The sequence below is a fragment of the Staurois parvus genome, unplaced genomic scaffold (genome assembly GCF_062004578.1).
Source record: "Staurois parvus isolate SC_StPar_1 unplaced genomic scaffold, SC_StPar_1.0 ptg000634l, whole genome shotgun sequence".
Classification (NCBI taxonomy): domain Eukaryota; kingdom Metazoa; phylum Chordata; class Amphibia; order Anura; family Ranidae; genus Staurois; species Staurois parvus.
In genome coordinates, this window is record NW_028318430.1 from 12,641,779 (window position 1) to 12,658,300 (window position 16,522).

Consider the following 16,522-nt stretch of genomic DNA (forward strand, 5'->3'; position numbering starts at 1 on the left):
TTTTCTGACTGTATTTCACTAGTTTTCCATTTGGATAGGGTCAGTGTCACTACTGGTAACATGAGGCAATACCTGGACCCTACAGAGGTTGCACAGGCAGTCCAACACCTTCAGAAGGTTTGCAGTGTTTCCCAACACAGTCTCAAGAGCATGGTGGAGGATCCAGGAGACAGGTAGTTACTTTAAAGAGCTAAACAGGGCCGTAGAAGTTCCTTAACCCATCAGCAGGACCAGTATCTGCTCCTTTGTGCAAGGAGGAACAGGATGAGCACTGCAAGAGCTCTACAAAATGACCTGCAGCAGGCCACTGGTGTGAATGCCTCTGACCAAACAATCAGAAAGACTTCATGAGGGTGGCCTGTGGGCCCGATGTCCTCTAGTGGGCCCTGTGCTTACTGCAGGACAAAATGGAGCTCAATTGCATTTGCCATTGAACACTAGAATTGGCAGGTCCGCCACTGGCACCCTGAGCTTTTCACAGATGACAGCAGGTTCACCCTGAGCACGTTACAGACGTGAAAGGGTCTGGAGAAGGCGTGGAGAATGTTATGCTGCCTGTAACATCATTCAGCATGACAATTTTGGTGGTGGGTCAGCGATGGTCTGGGGAGGTATATCCATGGAGGGATCGCACAGACTCTACAGGCTAGACAATGGCACCCTGGCTGCCATTCGGAATTGAGATGAAATCCTTGGACCCATTGTCAGATCCTACACTGGTGCAGTGGGTCCTGGGTTCCTCCTGGTGCACGACAATGCTCGGCGTCATGTGGCGAGAACATGCAGGCAGTTCCTGGAGGATGAAGGAATGGATACCATTGAATGGCCCCCGTGCTCGCCTGACCTAAATCCAATAGAACACCTCAGGGATATCATGTTTTGCTCCATCCGACGACACCAGGTTGCACCTCAGACTGTCCAGAGCTCAGTGAAGCCCTGGTCCAGATCTGGGAGGAAATGCCCCAGGACACCATCCGTCATCTCATTAGGAGCATGCCCCGACATTGTCAGGCATGCATACAAGCACATGTGGATCATACAAACTACTGAGTACCATTCTGAGTTGCTGCAATGAAATTTCAGCAAAATGGACTAGCCTGCCGCATCATTATTTCACTTTGATTTTCAGGGTGTCTTTCAATTCAGTCCTCTATAAGTTGATAATTTTCTTTTCCATCAAACACGAAGGGGCATCCTTACGTTCCTAACACATTACCCAGTCCATATCAGTATAAATATCCAAAATTATTTTTTTTTCCCATTGAGATCTGATGTGTTTTCAAATTTTTCCTTTACTTTTTTTGAGCAGTATGTATGTATGTATGTATGTATGTATGTATGTATGTACGCACACACAATTTTAGTATTTTTAGGTATTTACCAAAGCATATTCAAGCTATAGTTACATAATGGATATGGACTGAAAGTGCACACTCTCAAGTTTCATTTGAGGGTATGTACTTCCAAATTGGAATTACAGCTCTTAAAAGTAGCCTTCCCCCCTTTTTCAAGGGGCTAAAAGTATTTGTACAATTGAAACAAAAGCGGTTTCATGGCCAGGTGTGGGCTACTCCTTCGTTATTTCTTCATCAATTAAGCAGCTAAAAGGTCTGGAGTTGATTCTAAATGTGCTATTTGCATTTAGAATCTATTGCGGTGAACCTACATCATGCGTTCAAAGGAGCTGTCCATGCAAGTGAAACAGGCCATTGTAACGCTTCAAAAATGAAAAATCCATCAGAGAGATAGCAGCAATATTAGGAGTGGCCAAATCAACAGTTTGGTACATTCTGAGGAAAGAACAACACATTGGTGAGCTCAGCATCATAAAAAGGCATGTACGTCCACAGAAGACAACAGAGGTGGATGATCGCAGGATCCTCTTAATGGCAAAGAAAAACCCATTCACAACATCCAGAAAAGTGAAGGACACTCTCCAGGAGGTGGGTGTATCATTGTCAAAGTCTTCAATCAAGAGAAGACTTCATGAGAGCAAATACAGAGGGTTCACCGCAAGGTGCAAACCATTCATAAGCCTGAAGAACAGAAAAGCCAGATTAGACTTTGCCAAAAAACATCTAAAAAATCCAGAAAAGTTCTGGAAAAGCATTCTTTTGACAGATGAAAGATTAATCGGTACCAGACTGATGGGAAGAAAAAAATGTGCAGAAGGCTTGGAACAGCTCATGATCCAAAGCACACAACGTCATCTGTAAAACATGGTGGAGGAAGTGTGATGTCATGGGCATGCATGGCTTTCAATGGCACTGGGTCATTGGTGTTTATTGATGTGACAGAAGACAGAAGCAGCCGGATGAATTCTGCAGTGTTTAGAGATATACTGTCAGCCCAGATTCAGACAAATGCAGCAAAGTTGATTGGACGGCACGTCACAGTACAGATGGACAATGATCCAAAACACACTGCAGAAGCAACCCAGGAGCTTTAGAAGGAAAAGAAGTGGAATACTCTGCAATGGCCAAGTCAATCACCTGATCTCAACACAATTGAGCATGCATTTCACTTGCTGAAGGCAAAACTAAAGGCAGAAAGACCCACAAACAAAAAGAAACTGAAGACAGCTGCAGTTAGAGCCTGGCAGAGCATCAGAAAGGAGGAAGGTCCATGGGTTCCAGACTTCAGGCAGTCATTGCCAGTAAAGGATTCTCAAGAAAATATTAAAAACGAACATTTTATGATTATATTCAATTGTCCAATTACATTTGAGCCCCTGAAAATGGAGGGACTGTGTATACAAATGGTTGCAGTTACTAAAATTTGTACTTGATATCTAAATTCAACCCCTGGAATTAAAGCTGAAAGTCTGCACTTCAAATTCATTTGCATTGTTTTGTTTTAATTTATTCTGGTGGCATAAAGAGCCAAAAGTATAAAAAATTGTGCCTGTGTCCAAATATATATGGACCTAACTGTATATACACACACACACATATGATTCCAAGAATGCTCTTGGGAGAAAAGACAATTGAATAAGGGTTTATAATCTGCATCCCCATCTGCCTGAGCCTTATGGCCCAAAACAGTTAAAATAGGGACTGGTTTACTCATATCTACTGATACCTTAAAGCCCAATAAAATACAGGTAGAGATTTTCATGCAGCATTGGAGTTAAAATTAATGATACAATTTGTATTCAGAAAATACAAAGTTTCCTCTTATTGGCTGAGGCAGAGAGACAGGCAGTTGATGTCATGATCTTTGCCTCAGCCAATGAGAGAAAGCTTTGAATTCATTCAAAGCTGCCTATAAATGTCTGAGTGGCACTTAACCAGACTAAATTTTTTTCCAGGTGTGGAACAGGATGTTTGCGTCCCATAGTATAAAGCCTTGTGTTCATGCTGTATGTAGCCGGCGCAACATATAGTTTTAGCTGCATGTCCAGCAGGTGCACCTGTTAGTGAAGGAGATACACTAATCAGCCATAACTTTATGACCACTAATAGATTCAGTGTAAGACACTGATTATCTCTTTATAATGGCATCTGAAAGAGGTTGGGATATATTGGGTAGCAAGTAAACATATTGTCTTTGAACGCGATGTGTTGAAAGAAAACAAAGAAATCGCAGTTTGTTGTGTATGAGGCTGCATAGCCGCAGACTGGTCAGGGTGCCCATGCTGACATATGTCCACAGCCAAACATGACTACAATGGGCACATGAACATCAGAACTGGACCACAGAGCAATGGAAGGAGGTAGCCTGGTGTGATGAATCAAGTTTTAGATCATGTGGATGGCTGAGCGTGTGTGCATTGTTTTCCTGGGGAAGAGATAGCACCAGGATTCAGTATGGGAAGAAGGCAAGCCAGCGAAGGCATTGTGATGCTTTGGACTATGTTCGGCTGAGAAACCTTGGGTCCTACCATTCTTGTGGATGTTGCTTGACACATACCACCAACCTAAGAAATCTAAAAAGATCCAGATGGCTGCACTCCAACATCCAACTTTATTACATCATAAAATCACCTGAATACAGCACAGACACCACGGGAGGCAGGAAAAGACTATTTAAGTGACAAAGCTGGAAATCAGATTTAGTATTTAAATATCTAAACTACCCCTGCTAAGATGTAACACATGAATGTTACTGGAATGTGTAAAACAAAAAAACAAAACAAAAAAAAAAAAAAGATCAACATGTCGAACATCTGGGAAGACAAAGGTTCCAACAGCATTAAATGAAAAGCTCTGTTAACCAGTTACTTGCTTAAAATATCTTCACCTCATCTTGGTAAGAGGAAAGTGTTCAGAATTCATTTTTCCATTACATTTTAAAATATTGTTTTACATATTTAAAAAAAAACACTAAAATATTGTCATGACCACTGTCATTCACAACCTGTAAAAATACAGTAAAGCTGTTAATCATTATGGGTTTCTTTCATACTTATATGTGCATTTACAATAATCAATATGGCCATGCTACAAAGATTTCAAAGACCCTATTAACTGGCAAAACAGACCCCAAATAAAAGACCTCGGTTCTCAGATATACAGTGATAGAAATAAGTATTTTACCCCCTGCTGATTTGAATGTTTGCCCACTCACAAAGAAATTATCAATCTAAAAATCGAATGGTAGGTGTATTGTAACACTGAGAGACAGAATAGCAACAACAAATTCAAAAGAAATGTATGTCTAACAAATTATGCACGGATTTGCATGTTCATGAGGGAAATAAGTATTTGATCACCTATCCTTCAGAAGGTATTTTGGCTACCAGGTGTCTTTCATACAGGTAACAAGCTTAGATTAGAAGCAGTCTCTTAAAGGGAGTGCTGCTAATCTCATTTTGTTACCTGTATAAAAGACACCTGTCCACAGGAGCAATCAAACAATCAGATTCCAAACACTCCACCATGGCAAAGACCAAAGAGCTGTCCAAGGATGTCAGGGACAAGATTGTAGACCTACACAAGGCTGGACTGGGCTACCAAACTACCGCTAAGCAGCTTGGTGAGAAGGTGACAACATTCTGGTGCAATCATTCGCAAATGGAAGAAACACAAAACAAACTGTCAGTCTCTCTAGGTCTGGTGCACCATGCAAGATCTCACCTCGCGAAGTGTCAATGATCATGAGAACAGTGAGGAATCATCCCAGAACTACACGTGAGGATCTTGTCAATGATCTCTAGGCAGCTGGGACCACAGTCACCAAGAAAAAACAGTTGGTAACACACTACGCCGACAAGGATAGAAATCCAGCGGTGCCCGCAAGGTCCCTCTGCTCAAGAAAGCACATGTCCAGGCCCGTCTGAAGTTTGCCACTGAACATCTGAATGATGCAGAGGAAGACTGGTTGAAAGTGTTGTGGTCAGATGAGACCAAAATCGAGCTCTTTGGCATCAACTCAACTGTTTGGAGGAGGAGGAATGCTGCCTATGACCCCAAGAACACCATCTCAACTGTCAAATATGGTGGTGGAAACATTCTGCTTTGGGGGTATCTTTCTGCTAAGGGGACAGGACAACTGAACCGCATCAAAGGGACGATGGACAGGGCAATGTACCATCAAATCTTGAGTGAGAACCTTCTTCCCTCAGCCAGGGCACTGAAAATGGGTTATAGATGGGTGTTCCAACAAGACAATGACCCAAAACACACAGCCAAGGCAACAAAGGAGTGGCTCAAGAAGAAGCACATTAAGGTCGTGGAGTGGCCTAGCCAGTCTCCAGACCTTAATCTGATTGAAAATCTGTGGAGAGAGCTGGAAGTTCGAGTTGTCCAAACATCAGCCACAAAACGTTAATGACTTGGAGAGGATCTGCCAAGAGGAGTGGGCCAAAATGCCTCCTGAGATGTGTGCAAACCTGGTGGCCAACTACAGGAAAAGTCTGACCTCTGTGATTGCCAACAAAGTATTTACCAACAAGTGCTAAGTCATGTTTTGTGAAGGGGATTAAATACTTATTTCCCTCATGAACATGCAAATCAGTGCTTCGTTTGTTAGACATGCATTTCTTTTGAATTTTTTGTTACTATTCTGTCTCTCAGTGTTACAATACACCTACCATTCGATTTTTAGACTGATCATTTCTCTGTGAGTGGGCAAACATTCAAAGTCAGCAGGGGATCAAATACTTATTTCCTTCACTGTACACGATTCCGTCAAATGCTAAATTATCAGGCAAAGGCTAATTTTAGGGAAACCTACAAAAACAAAAATATTACAGACAAAGCATCAGAATTCTATTCCAACTGTTCTATGATAGAACAACTGTATCACAGAGATGCTTTAGAGAAGAATGAGCTTGAACCTATACATCTCAAGTGCGTGATCATGCACTTTATCCTTCAAATTCTTATTTACAGAGGTAAAAAAAAATGTCTTTAAAATTGTTACATTTATTTTCAATTATTCACAAACCTCCTAATGTCACACTTTATTAAACATGTGATCACCTATAAAAGGTGACCTCGCCTGCAATCAAAAATACAGAGTCAACCTACCAGAGGACTTGATTTCTCGGACATAGTTGCTCGGGAACCATCCTGTTTTACCACTTTGTGTTCCCTCCCACCAGCCGCCATCTTCCAGCCGTGTAACATGAATTATGTCTCCCTTACAGAATGACAGCTCATCTTCATTGGTCTGCTGAAAATTAAACTTTGCTCGAACCACCATGTGATGGTTGCTGTTATCGGTCATGTCCTGAAAAAAAAAAAAGGCGTAGAAAGTGAATGGAGTTATACAACTTCTCAAGCAACAATCCCTTGTGCAGTGCAGAAAACTAAAAATGAGAAATTGTCCATTTAGTAGAATAGCAGCACCACAGCAGCAAACCAAACCATATCAAAGTTTGCCAGCCACTCTTAACCTTTGTAATGGGAGTACATCCGTTTTGGAAGACCTTACACTCCACTACGTGCTATGGCTCTTGGCCCCTGGCTCATTTTTAAATCTAACTCATAGCTCTCTAAGAAAATCATGTTCATCTAATTCAAAGCATGGGGCATATGTAATTTTGGTATTCGTAGAGAGGTATCAATAATCGCTTGGCTAAATTGGTTTTACAGATGGTGTTGGCTTCACTTCTCTCCAATCTATAAAATTAAGCCGATAAAAATCAGATTCATATGGGCCAAAAGGAAAAAGGAATGGCTCAGCAATATCACTCAGCATGTAGATGTGGTGTCGACAACAGCTCTTATGTAGCTGTTCAAAACAAAATAGTCCTGTATCTTATTAGGTTCTGTAACAAAGTAAAATGTTGCAAAACCAAGAAGCTGAAGAACATACTGTATATAAAACACCGACAGGTGTTCTAAATTTCTCATCATCCAAAAAACCTGCAATCAGGCTTACAGGCCTCTGACCAAACTGCTCCTAGTGTGTTTATGTAAATGATTGGCAAAAAATAAATTAAAAAAACGGAAATTAAAAAAAAACACACCTCCCCCTAACACTTACACATTCAAATAAACCTAAATTATTTTAACCATAATGAAGTTTTATATCCTACAGAATATGTGAATTACTTCAGTCATATATGTTCTATCACATTACAACTTGCGTACAACAAAGTGACCACATTATTCTACTCAACCACAGATACATATTTTTATATAGAACAGCTGTTGATAACCGTTAATGACTTGTTCACACGGGCGTACCATAGTGCACTACTGTGTAAAGGCCATGTTCCCAGCATCCCATTCATTTCAACTGGGGCACATAAGCTGCTGGAACACATCTACTGCTCCCAATTAGACACCTGCAGCCACACATTTTTGCACTGGCAAACACAGCCCTCACATGGATGTACTGTACACGAAAACACTCCCGTGTGAATGAGGCCTAAATCTTTACTTTGCAAAGAAGATTTGATAAACGTACTAATTCAACGTGTTAATAAACACACCACCGCATAACACTACTATAAGCTAATTGTAAGACCCTTAAGTTACTGCACCTAGGATGAAAATACAAAATTAAACTTAAATATCGCCATGCCTTAGGACAATCTAATCTTGCTTATACAATCGAGAAACCAAAAAAAAAAACCCTGGAAATTAGTAGCTACCAATTTGTACTGGAGTACAATATAAAAGGAAAAAAAAAAAAAAAAAACAGTAATGAGTATGAAAATATACAGTGCATCCAGAAAGTATTCAGAGCTCATCTTTTGACACATTTTGTTATGTTACAGTCTTATTCCAAAATAGATTAAATTCTTTTTTTCCCCTCAACATTCTACAAACAATACCCCATAATGACAACATGAAAAGTTTGTTTTCAAATCTTTGCAATTTATTAAAAATAAAAAATGAAAAGAAAAATACATGTACATAAGTATTCACAGCCTTTGCTCAATACTTTGTTGAAGCCCCTTTAGCACCAATTACAGCCTCAAGTTGTTTTGAGTATGATGCTACAAGCTTGGCACACCTATTTTTGGGCAATTTCTCCCATTCTTCTATGCAGTACCTCTCAAGCTCCATCAGGTTGGATGGGGGGCGTCGGTGCACAGCCATTTTCAGATCTCTCCAGATATTTTCAATTTGGTTCAAGTCTGGGCTCTGGCTGGGCCACTCCTGCACATTCACAGAGTTGGCCCATAGCCACTCCTTTGTTATGTGGGTTGTGTGCTTAGGGTTGTTGTCCTGTTGAAAGATGAACCATCGCCCCAGTCTAAGCTCCAGAGCGCTCTGGAACAGATTTTCATCAAGGATGCCCTTGTACATTGCTGCATTCATATTTCCTTTGATTCTGACTAGTCTACCAGTTCCTGCCTCTGAAAAACATCCCCACAGCATGATGTTGCCACCACCATGCCTCACAGTAGGGATGGAATTGGCCAGGTGGTGAGCGGTGCCTGGTTTCCTCCAGACATGATGCTTGGCATTCAGGCCAAAGAGTTCAATCTGTGTTTCATAAGACCAGAGAGTTTTGTTTCTCATGGTCTGAGAATCCCTCAGGTGCCTTTTGGCAAACTCTAGGCAGACTGCCAATTACCTTTTACTGAGGAGTGGCTTCCATCTGGCCACTCTACCATACAGGCCTGATTGGTGTAGTGCTGCAGAGATGATTGTTCTTCTGGAAGGTTCTCCTCTCTCCACAGAGAAACACTAGAGCTCTTTCAGAGTGACCATCAGGTGCTTGGTTACCTCCCTGGCTAAGGCCCTTCTTCCTCGATCACTCATTTTGGCTGGGCGGCCTGCTCTAGGAAGATTCCTGGTAGTTCAAAATTTCTTCCATTTACGGATGATGGAGGCCACTGTGTTCATTGGGACCTTCAATGCTGCAGAAAGTTTTCTGCACCCTTCCCCAGATCTGTGCCTTGATACAATCCTGTGTCGGAGGTGTACAGACAATTCCTTGGAATTCATGGCTTGGTTTGTGCTCTGATATGCACTGTTAACTGTGGGACCTTATATAGACAAGTTTATGCCTTTCCTAATCATGTCCAATCAGCTGACTTTCCTACAGGTGGACTCCTATCAAGCTGTGGAAACATCTCAGTGTTCCACAGTGATCAGTGGGAACAGGATGCATCAGAGCTCAATTTTGAGTGTCATGGCAACGGCTGTGAACAATTATGTGCATGTGTTTTTTTTTCATCTTTTTATTTTTAATAAATTACAAAGATTTCAAAACAAACTTCTTTCATGTTGTCATGGGGTATTGTTTGTAGAATGTTGAAAAAATTGAATTTAATCCATTTTGGAAAAAGGCTGTAACATAACAAAATGTGGCAAAAGTTAAGCGCTATGAATACTTTCTGGATGCACTGTATGTGCAAAAAGCATGCAAGTATTTAAAAGTAGAACTACAGGCAAAAAGTTTTCTCTCTCCTTTTGGATAGAGTAAGGGAGGGTTATAACCCGTCAGATTTTTCTTCTCCATCTGTGTCCATTGGGGAAATTTCTATTTACTTCCTGTCCCAGAGCCAAATAGAAAGTGAAAGGAAATCTCTGCCAATTAACCACTTTATATATAAACGGCCGGACGGTGGCAGTGCAGGGGTGGGTTGCCGTTCATAAACGGCACCCACCATTTTGGACTGTGCGCGCTCCCTGGGAGTGCGCGGCACCACGATCCGATGCCCGCTGTGTCCTCTGGACACAACGGAACACCGATCGCTGAATAGGACCTCTGTGTGAGGTCCCGATCATGTGATCACTGATTGGCCAACCAGTAATCACATGAATAGGTGTAAGCAAGATGTCACTTGAGACATCATTGCTTATTACGTGTGAAATATGTGAATGATCACAGAGATCACATGGTACAAGGCTATTCACAACAGCCTTGTACCATGTGACAAGCTATGACCAATCACAGCTCACACAGTAGTTCTCAATGGCTGGAAGAATGCAGCCAGAGAGAAGGAGAAATTATTGCTTTTACAGCCTTTATGGGTGTAAAAGCAATCAATGTAAAAAAAAAAAATCATCACCCCCCGCAAGTAGTACAGGTCACTCTGGTGACACTGTATTGCTAGGGTGACAGTATGTTAAAAAAAATAATATAAGAAAAATAAAAAAAAGTAAAAAAAAACAAATTTTTGAAAAATTATAATTTTTGGTTATCAACTAATTTGGGTTATTTTTTTTTTTTTTTACTAAAAAGATAACTGGATACATTTTGGCTAAGATTTATGAAGAAAGATTATTTGCAAAATTTTATAAGAAAAACACTTTTCTTCAAAATGTTTGGACATTTTCATTTATATAGCAAAAAAAGTAAAAATCCCAGTGGTGAATAAACACCACCAAAATAAGTTATATCTGTCTCAAAAAAATGCTGAAAAATTCATACGGGTACGGTGTTGCATGACCGCGCAATTGTCATTCAAAGTGTGATAGTACTGAAAGCTGAAAATTGGCCTGGACAGGAAGAGGGTAAAAGTGTCCGGGCATGAAGTGGTCAAGAAAAATCCTTGTGGACCCCCAGGCCACCAGAACATTGGAAGATTTCCCCTTTATTACTTTTCTGGGGACAATAAAAAAATTTGGTTTTCTTTTACTTTCACTTTCAGTGATAATGGTAAACAAGACAAATAGTAAGGGTTGAATCTTCTTACTGGGAACACAGGCCAGCAATAAACACTGACAAGCGTTCGAATCCCTCTCCACTCTAAAAAAAAGTTTTGCCTTTAGTTATACTTTAAACATGCACAGAACAGGCAAACTGATACACAGTATACTTCAAAACAAAAACATGGGACATTTCTTTAGATCAAATTAATGATCAGTCCATGACAGACTCGCCTTACTTTCAGGTGGGTACTTTCCTACCAAATTAGCATATGGTATAAACATAAGGGATGGTAGTAGGTGCAATAGTATTCTGCTGCTTCTCCAATTTTATAAGAAAATGATATATAGTAGTTTATTTGTATCAAAACCAGGACTTACAAAAACTTGCCATGAGAACTAACTGTGCAGATTACCACCACCAAACCTAACACCTGTTTGTTTGAAATAAAGGAACAAATTCCTATTCAATGTGAATCTTCCCAATTAAAAAAAAAGGGACATAAAAAAATCTATAAGGTTTTCAATGAAAAGTGCACCATTCAAATGTCATCATTCCAATGAGAACATGTCATTCCATATTCTTTTTATGTTTAAATCTCTCTCTCCCTCCGACATGTGCTGGTTAGTTTACTGAATGAGGAAGATGCAGTGGACTTTTTGCATCCTTATGACTAATAGTGGACAAAATTTAAGAACTGTAGAGAAAAGGAAATTTTCCTCAATTCCACAGAGAGTGGTTAAGAAATATCTAGATGCTCATGTGGTTTTTAAAGTGTTACTAAACCCAGGACCCTATGTTCACTATATCCGATCTTCCACAATACACAGAACATGGAAAGGAAATTATTTTAGTACATATAAACTGCTAAAAACCTTTTCTCATCAGCAGTACAGTTGTGTTCAAAATAATAGCAGTGTGTTGAAAAAAGTGAAGCTCAAAATCCTTCTAATAGCTTTTATTTCCATACACACAAATGCATTGGGAACACTACACATTCTATTCCAAATCAAAACGTGAAGAAAAATATATCAAATTTGTGTTGTTTCTCTAAAAAAAGTGAAGAAAAGTGAATATTAGTCTGTTCAAAAAATAGCAGTGTTTGTATTCTTCTTTACAAACTCAAACATTCACTATATAAACTGAAAAATGTTTGAAGATTTTGCTTTCCTTTGAATCACTTAATGAATATTTAGTTGTATAAGCACTGTTTCTGAGAACTGCTGTACATCGGTGTTGCATGGAGTCAACCAACTTCTGGCACCTGTGAACAGGTATTCCAGCCCACGATGATTGGACTACATTCCACAGTTCTCTATTTCTTGGTTTTGCCTCAGAATCTGCATTTCTGATGTCACCTCACAAGTTTTCTATTGGATTAAGATCCGGGGATTGGGCTGGCCACTCCATAACGTCAGTCTTGTTGGTCTGGAACCAAGATGTTGCACGTTTACTGGTGTGTTTGGGGTCGTTGTCTTGTTGGAACACCCATTTCAAGGACATTTCCTCTTCAGCATAAGGCAGCATGAACTCTTCAAGTATTCTGATGTATTCAAACTGATCCATGATCCCTGGTATGCAATAAATAGGCCCAACATCGTAGTATGAGAAACATCCCCATATCATGATGCTTGTACAACCATGCTTCACTGTCTTCACAGTGTACTGTGGCTTGAATTCAGTGTTTGGGGGTCGTCTGACAAACTGTCTCCGGCCACTAGACCCAAAAAGAACAATCTTACTTTCATCAGTCCACAAAATGTTGCACCATTTCTCTTTAGGCCAGTCAATGTGCTCTTTGGCAAATTGTAACCTCTTCAGCACATGTCTTTTTTTTTTTTTTTTTAACAGTGAGACTTTGCGGGGGCTTCTTGCAGATAGCTTGGCTTCACATAGGCGTCTTCTAATTGTAACAGTACTCACAGGTAACATTAGACCTTCTTTGATCTTCCTGGAGCTGATTGTTGGCTGAGTCCTTGCCATTTTGGCTATTCTTCTATCCATTCGAATGGTCGTTTTTCACTTTCTTCCACGTCTTTCAGGTTTTAGTTGCCATTTTAAAGCATTTGCAATCATTTTAGCTGAGCAGCCTATCATTTTCTGCACTTCTTTATATGTTTTCCCCTCTCCAATCAACTTTTTAATCAAGTTACGCTGTTCTTCTGAACAATGTCTGGAACGACCCATTTTCCTCAGAATTTCAGAGAGAAATGCACTGTAACCAGCATGTACAACATTTGCTGCCTTCCTTCCTTAAATAAGGGCAATAATTGCCACCTGTTTTTCAAAGAATGAATGACCTCACTAACAGAACTCCACACTGCTATTATTTTGAACATGCCCCTTTCAATTAGTGATTCAATTACGCAGAATCAGCAGCCTGCATGTCATGACTGTTGGGTCTGTTGGATTTCTATTACTCTACTACACCTGCTAGTAAATTATTTGCTATGTAGAAATATCATTTCTACCAAAAACAGTGATTGATCAGGTTAGTGATGTCTGACGGCTATTATTTTGAACACAACTGTATATAGCAGTCTTGTGACTTCTACCGGTGTCCGAGCACATGTTAATCTTGAGGGGGAGTTTCCATTCCGCTCTGCCTGTCCTATGAAGCTGCATAACTCCTGACCCTCTGTCTGGACAGTACTGACTGGCCCTGTGCTGATCACATGCACTCTCCCAAAGAAAAGAAAAAATCTCTAGCCATACACACTAAACCACTAAACTGAGCATGTGCAGAGTGACTCCTAGAGCTCTGCACTATCAGCAGCTGGACAGTAAAAGAAGGGGAGGATCAGAGAAGACAGGATCAAACAGCAGTTTTACACAACGCAGAGGATTAACACCTTAGGTTCCACAGTGAGTATAAAAAACATGCTTTACTGCATATACAGACTGATTTTACTGTTGTGGTTTTAGTAACACTAAGTAAAACAGAGTGGTGTTTGTTTTGGTTGTGGTCATTTGCACAATTTGTGCTTGCAGCAAGTTTTGTATGACCTGGTTTGGATACAAAAAATAATATTTGATATTTTCAAATAGAAATTGGAGGATAGCAAAGTACTAATACACCTACTGCATATATACAATTACTTACCAGGCTTCGATATTGACCCTGCAATAATTTCGATGAGCGGCTTAGAACAGACTGTGACCCAAGGGAATCAAAAGACTTTATCCGATGTGAAGACGGGCGGGCACACACAGAATCACTTCCCAAGCCAATATCTGGAAACCACACAATACGTTTAAAGTTACATTACAAACTCAAAACACAATTTAACTCTTCAGCATTATAGAACTTACATTTCCCAAAGTAGAAGAAAAGTTAAACAGAAGCAAGATAAAGTGAAAAAAGATATCAACCCAAATAAACCAATGTTAAATGACACTAATGACACACACACGCACACACTCTCCTAAAAATGATTACCGACTTTCATGCCATGCCTCTTGTTGTAATACATGGATTCACTTAAGCAGCAAGTCAGAATCATAATCTACATACTACTTCCAAGTCAATTTTTGAAACTGGAGGGGCAGCATTACAGCTAGGGAATAAGCATGTTGAGAAACTTTTACAGCTTATATATTTCCCTCATGAAAGTTTTCCTTTAGTCTTGGATCACACTAATGCGACCTTACACTGCGACTCTGGCAGGAGACTTGAGAACTACTTTGAAGAGAGTTTTTATTGACTTTTAAGGAATGCCTGGGTAATCTTCCAGTAATGTCAGATCCAAATCACATCAATATAGAGGAGGATCCAAGTTGGAGGAGACTTCCATTAAAGTCTATGGGCACAAGTCTGATAGAAGTCGCCTTGAAGAAGTACAGGAACCTTTTCTAAAGTCAGGGCGACTTCCGTAGTGCTAATTAAGACAGCTCTCATTGACTACATGGGATTCCACGTGTCATGGGACTTGAGGTCTCATAACACGGATTCCAAGACCCGGCAGTGTGAACCGAGCCTTAAAAAGAAACCCGTTGATAATTATATGTTGCTATATTGACAATTGCTGTGTACGCTCAAATCTTCAACCTTAAAGGATAAGGTCATCTCTTTACAAAAAAGAATAAATGCACTTTTTTTGCAGGTAAAAAAAAGTGCATTTATTATTTTTTTGTTTCTGGAGCCTCTAAAGCATTGCACCAGCAATCAGCAGATCGCTGGTGCCATGCAGGTCTCCTGCAGACCTGTTAGTACATCTGCTTGCCCGTACAGGATGTAAGAGTAAGCAAATATATTGACAAGAAGAATAAATGGACTACCACCCACTCCACAGCGCTGTGGCAGTTCCCTGAGAACGAAAAGTCGACAGCTGCAGAGGCTGGTCGGGATTTGCAGTTCATTCATTCAAGTGTATGAATGTCGAGGCCAGCCACAGTTTTTTTAAATTGTGACAGCTAGCGGGGAGGAGAAGATCCCCCACTAGATGTCACCACTGGGATCGCAGGCTAGTCTGCTGATAACATGTTACATCCTGAATACGTAAAAAGTATTATAAATTATGTAAAAATATGAAAAAGGTGAACTTATCCTTTAAAATTTTCTTAGCCACAACCCAAAAGAAGTGTACAGCTAATACCATTGGGACACCTAACTTTCGTGGCTTAGTGACTCAAAGTCCTGCAGCCTGTAGACAAACAGAGGGATAGCCAGGCAATTAAAATTTTAAGAGAAAGGTACTCAATAGCAGCTTGCATACTTTTGTCAGCACAAGTTTCTTTTAACAGAATAAGTGGAACCCAAGTCAAAGCTATTTTCCCTTTTCTGGATGGTGAAAAAAAAAGAATCTTATGTTAGAGTTACTGATGTAAAGTGCAGCTTCCCCGTACTTCCTGTCCGTAGGACAACTGAAAGTGAGAGGAAATATCTTCAACGTGAGTGAACATTCAAACAACTTTTAGAATATCCCAAAACAGATTTACAGACAGTCTCTACTGGGGAGCTACCATCTATAAGAATTAGATTACAGTTAGGCTTCATGCACAGGAGCCTACCCTGACCACGGACAGCGGAAAAACGCAAATGCGGCAAAAACGCTGCAAATGCGGTACCTCCTTTTTGCCGCATTTTCCTGTGGTCGGCGGTCAAAACGTTCCTATCCTAAACGCGATTCTTCTGCGTTCAGGAGAGGGAGGTTTAACCTAAACTCTAAATGCCTATGTGTATATGGACACAATCGTTTATGGAGCTGTGTTTAGGAGTTTTGGCAAAAAAAAAAAAAAAAAAAGGCCAAAAGCTCCTAAACTCAAGTTAAAGAGCTGCTCATGTACATGAAGCCTTATTCACCACTATTAAAAACAAATATTAAAATATTTCTGTAATGGTATACAGTGCTCACTTTATTAACTGCTTCCCGACCGCCCTACAGCAGAACTACTGCTACAGGGCGGAAGGGCTGAGCAAAATCACGTATATATACATGGGATTTTGTATCTCCGGTTAGGGGCGCTCACCCACCCCTACCCACGCCACCGTTAGCGGGTACAGCTGTCAATCACCGAG

The 16,522-nt window shown here is 40.3% G+C and overlaps 1 protein-coding gene across 6 annotated transcripts in view; it reads right to left on the minus strand.

Moving 5' to 3' along the window:
• The window catches only part of ARHGEF7 (Rho guanine nucleotide exchange factor 7), a 223,673-nt gene that overhangs the window by 141,055 nt on the left and 66,096 nt on the right, over positions 1-16,522 (minus strand). For all 6 annotated transcript variants that reach the window (XM_089693578.1, XM_089693575.1, XM_089693577.1 and 3 more), the window contains exons 4-5: positions 14,108-14,238; positions 6,474-6,675 (exon numbers count right to left, since the gene is read on the minus strand). In XM_089693578.1, coding sequence (XP_089549704.1) covers positions 6,474-6,675; positions 14,108-14,238 — 333 coding nt within the window. The remainder of the gene's footprint in view (positions 1-6,473; positions 6,676-14,107; positions 14,239-16,522) is intronic.